At 47.7% G+C, this 4,962-nt stretch overlaps 1 protein-coding gene across 2 annotated transcripts; it reads right to left on the minus strand.

Annotated features, from left to right (window-relative positions):
- RPL38 (ribosomal protein L38) lies at window positions 1-4,481 on the minus strand. 2 transcript variants are annotated; one of them, XM_061175351.1, is made up of 5 exons: window positions 4,465-4,481; window positions 4,221-4,253; window positions 3,998-4,058; window positions 971-1,093; window positions 1-223 (listed from the first exon to the last, which is right to left on the minus strand). In XM_061175351.1, exons 2-5 carry the CDS (start codon window positions 4,221-4,223, stop codon window positions 198-200), a joined length of 213 nt encoding a protein of 70 aa, XP_061031334.1. In that variant the 5' UTR covers window positions 4,224-4,253; window positions 4,465-4,481; the 3' UTR covers window positions 1-197. The 2 variants fall into 2 exon arrangements, with proteins under 2 accessions (XP_061031334.1, XP_061031335.1); XM_061175352.1 differs by lacking the exon at window positions 4,465-4,481 and adding an exon at window positions 4,371-4,452.
- Window positions 4,482-4,962: the final 481 nt, after the last annotated feature.

The following is a 4,962-nucleotide window of genomic DNA, read 5'->3' on the forward strand; positions in this document are numbered from 1 at the left end:
AAAAAAAAAAAGATGGCTTTATTTGTCCGCTGGGATCACAGCCCAAGATTAGGGATGCAACAAGGTAGCCACCAGGACCCCCATCCTATTCCCACCAGAAGCCATTCCAAATAACACCCACACCCCCCATCCTCAAAGACAAAGGCCATTTTGAGAATTTAAAAAATTTTAATACAGTTCAAATCAGTGTGCGTGATTCATTTCAGCTCCTTCACTGCCAAACCTAGAGGAAAAGAGACACCAAAAGTAAGCCATTCAGGAGATGATTCATTTTATTTGAGTTACTACTGCTTGTCTGGATTTTGTACTTAAGCTAAAGAGGGCTCGCAAAGCTCAGAAGTTAAGCCCACCAGGACGGTTTTGCTTAAAACATTAACAGTTAGTGTTTGATAAGAAAAACGTTCCCTCTCTCAGCCTTTCTAAAGATGTTCCAGTTAGTCTTACAAAGGCAAGTGGTGCTGGCTGACTTCTCACTGTGAAGAAGCAGCCTTTAGAACCCCCTCTGGGCTCCTGGGGCAGTTTCCTCCCAGTTGCCCTTTTGAGCCTTCCATCACCAGGACAGGCCCCTAAGCTTAACCTATGCTCATGGCCTGTTGTATTTAATAAGTCTCCCAACCTATAAAAATGGGGGTCATCAATATACCCGCACCTACCTACCTTGTAGGGCTGTGGTGAGGATGAAATGAGTGACACAGAACAAGCATCAGCTGTTACGATGCTGCATTAGGAAAGCACTGAAGGGGGTGAAACAAACTTTCCTCTGGCCATGGAAGCGATTTCTGGTATGGGATCTAACCTCTGAGAACCACACATATTCCTTGCACTACACCCACAGCAAGAGTAGATACTTAGACAAACCACAGAATGGACTTTCCTCATTCTGGGGACAAGTCAAGAAACAAGATGGTGACACAGGGACCCTCCACATTCCGGGTTGTTCCCCCACCCCCGGGGTTTCCACCTCACTCACCTGGGGGCAGGGACTGCTTCAGCTTCTCTGCCTTCTCTTTGTCTGTGATGACCAAGGTGTAAAGGTACCTGCTACATCGAACTTTAAACTTCACATTATCCTTATTTTTCTTGATCTTGACCGCTATCAGAGACCAGAATTAACAATTAAATTGTATCACAGAAAAGAGAGAGGGCGCAAAGTCCACCTGCTTTATAGTTCTGCAGGAAGTGGCACGTGTGACAGCTGTGCCTGCCTCCCTCCACTGTCCCTCTGTTGAAACAGGAAACAAGACCCCCCGCCCTCCTCTGAGCTCAGTATTTAAAAATAATGTCAGAAATCTTCATTTCCCTTACATTAATACTCAAGAACCTGAAGCATAATGTTTATATTTAAAACACAGGTAGTATCTGGTACACTGAACACATCCTAGAACATCCTGTGTCCATCTTATTATTATTATTTTTTTTAAGGGATGAAAGTAGTTCATAAAGTAAGGAGATGGATTATCTGCTGAGATCAAGAACTTTCCACCACCCTTCTAGAAATAACTCTGCATATGAGATGCCATCGGGGGCGATGCTGAGGCTCTTCCTTCAGGACCGCCCCCCGACATAATGAGCATGTACTGAAGCTTTTCCTCAAATTTGAGCAGAACACATTTTCTGGGCTCTTTATTGCTTTAAAATTCTATCTCAGGAACACAGCTCAGACAATAAAGAGCCCCAAGTGTGCTCAAAATTCAACAGCGCAAGGTTTGAAATTTAGCAAACAGTCTGGTTATGTACAAGCGTCAATGCATTTCTATGAGGCCGGCACCTATTCTGGTGGCAGGAAGACATCGGCTTCCCAGGTTACTCATGTCAGGCACCTGTCAAGTTCCTCATTCCGACTTCAACAGCACAGTTAACTTGGACTCACAACCCACAGCTCCATCTCTGCCAATAACTGCTAAAGGGGTAGGACATGTCACAGGAAGCAGAAGCTCTGTGGCCCTGCCCAAGGCACTGGCTGCCTTGGCTCATGTTTTAATAAATCAGGCGCATGGATATTTACTCAAACCAACCTATTCTGCTATCTTAACATTCCTCCCAAAGCTAAGTATACTGCGTCGTCCCTAGTAGCTGCTGTACCTCTATAAACTAACTGAACCCTCGCAAGATAAGGCAGATGCATCTCTTAGAAATGTTTATTCAACATCATATGATGCAGCAATTCTACTTACAGGAATATACTCAAAAGTACAGAAAGCAGCAACAAGAGATATTTGTACAACGTTCACAGCAACATTATTCACAAGAGCCAAAGGCAGAAACCACCCAAATGTCCATGGATGGAGGGATGGATAAACAAAATGTGGCATGTCCACACAATGGATTATTTAGTCTTAAGGAGGAAATCCTGACAAATTCTCCAACATGGATGAATTTTGAAGATATCATGCTTAATGAAGTAAGCCAGTCATGAAAGGACAAATACCAGATGATTTCACTTACATGAGGCACCTAGAAGAGTCAAACTGATAGAGACAAAGTAGAATGGTGGTGGCCAGGGCTTGGAGGGAGAGAATGGAAACCTATTGTTTAATGGGTTACAGAGTTTCAGTTTTGCAGGATGAGAATTTCTGGAAAAGGATGGCTGCACTGCAATGTGAACGCACTCAAAGCCAGTAAACTGCACACCAAAAAATTTTGTTATGTTTATTTTACAATTAAAACTATAAAGAAAAATTTAAAAGTTTATTCAAAAAACACTCACTGGGCACCCTATCATATCCAGGGGAACGTGACCCCTACTCTCACAGGTCACTGTCAAAAATCAAGCTCCCAAACAGAACTAAAATGCAAAGCAATCTGATGGATTTGGTGTTACCTGCTCAAGGTGCTAAAGTCTCTAACAGATCGTCTGATCTGATCCTTGCACCAATCCTAGGAGACAGATGTCATCACCCCCTCTTCAACAGAAAGAAAAGAGTGGGGTTGTGTTTACCTTGCTAAGGACAGCTAGCTGCTGGTAGAGCTGGGATCTGAACCCAGGCAGTGACAGCAAATTCCCTGGCCTGGACTAAGGCTGACCTGACACATTGCCTTTACGCACCACAGTATATACAAAAACACAAGCGCACTGTCACCCGCGGTCCCCACCACCTGGCAGGACAGACATTCCCACCAGATGCTACCTGTTCCCACAGCACCAGGGGATCAAAGGCAACCACCTGTTTCAGGTAAAGAGGACACAAACATGACTCTTCCTGAAGCCCCGTGAACTCCCTAAAAGGCTCTCCTGCACGCCACTGCTTCACCCTACCACTGACACAGGGCATCAGAGATGGTTGGTGCCTTAGCCCACCTTAAAGTGAGTCAGCCCGAGAGTACTCCACTTTCACGAGTTATCCGATTTTCTCTTTAGCACAAATCTGGGAGGGAAAGAAAGCTATAAGGAGCGGCACAAAACAGATGACTCCGGGTTAAAGCAGTTCAAGATCTAGTATAAAGCACAAGCTCCCCAAACCTCCTTCAACTACAACAAAGGCACACCAGCAGAACTCCCTCCCACAGTGTAGAGAGAACACACGGGCAGCTCGGGCTGGCACATGTCCATCAGAAACTCGCTGTTTTATGTTTTTGATGCATCAATTACTTTTCCCTTCGTTTACAAGCTAGGACACTAACACACGTAGAAGGGAAATGACTTAGTTCCTTGTGAGCAGGGCCTGTCCTCAGCCCAGAGCCTAACATGCAGCACTAAGTCGGGCTTTATGAAACGCGCATTTCCAGACTTTCACCCAGTAAGGGTTCCGTTCAGAGCACCTACCATATACAGGAGGACACACACGAACAAAACACCTTAGGACGTTTCTTAAACGTTCACAGTTAGCTAAGGAAGAGAACACACCGGCCAACCAGCTTCTCTTACGCGAGACCCGCTAAAACCACTGCTCCCCGACAGCACGCACAGGCTTAAGCAGCCGCCCGGCCCAGCGCCCGTGCAGGGGCGGCTCCGCGCCAACGCGACCCTTCCCACTCGCTCGTCTAGACCCTCACTTACATTTGGCGTCCTTTCGTCTGGCTGTGAGCAGAAAGTCCTTGATTTCCTCAATTTTGCGAGGCTGCAACACAAAGCAAAAAGAATCAACTGTAGAGACACGCTTTTCTGGGATGGTCGAGCCCACCAGCCCCTCTCGGGACTCCGGAGACCCTCGCGCAGGCGCCCCTGCCCTCGCCCCTCGCCCCAAAACCCCGGAAAGGTCCCAGGCAGGGGTCGTACTCACCATGGCGACGAGTGCGGAGAGCGCGGCCGGAACCTGCGGAAAAACAAGCGTCAGCGTCCATGGGACGTGGGAACCGGCGGCTACCCCGCTTCCCCTCCCCGCACCCCCGAAATGCCGGCCCCATCGCACTCCATCCTCCTCCCCCCGCACCTCTGATCCAGGCCCGGGGTCCGCAGACGTCACCCGGCCGTGGATTACTATGGATTGCCCCCTACTCCCCACGTAGGGCCTGAGAAACACTCACCGTGAGCAGCCTGAAGCGAGGAGAACGGAAAAGAAAGAGACTTCCGTTTTCGGTCAGTTAAACCCTCCCCCAGAGGAAGCTGGGTACGGTGTCTGCAACGGGTCAAGAATAACGCAGGCGTTCGCCCTTCCCATCGCTGCGTCTCTCCCTAGATTAACAGCGCGGCTCCCCGAAAGCAATGGGTCACCTCCCTCCACCACTCCCTACCTCCTCTATCCTCCTGTCCAAACCCCACCTTGGCTTTGCTAGGTTTTATTTCAGATCCGGTTTGAAGACCTGTGTTAGGACTTATTATCTACTACTTTCATTAGACCTGTGTATTGGGCATCTACGCAGAGATTTTTTTTTTCTTTTAAATGGAGGGACCCTCCTACGTACATTTTATAACCTCTTTCTAGGGGTTCCTCCCTTTTCCTTCTGGTCTCCTTTTCCACGGACATCTAATCTGTCATGGGCAGGGCCCTCTTGCTCGCCTCTTTTTATTTAACGGAGCTTTTC

The sequence above is a fragment of the Eubalaena glacialis genome, chromosome 19 (genome assembly GCF_028564815.1).
Source record: "Eubalaena glacialis isolate mEubGla1 chromosome 19, mEubGla1.1.hap2.+ XY, whole genome shotgun sequence".
Taxonomy (NCBI): Eukaryota; Metazoa; Chordata; class Mammalia; order Artiodactyla; family Balaenidae; genus Eubalaena; species Eubalaena glacialis.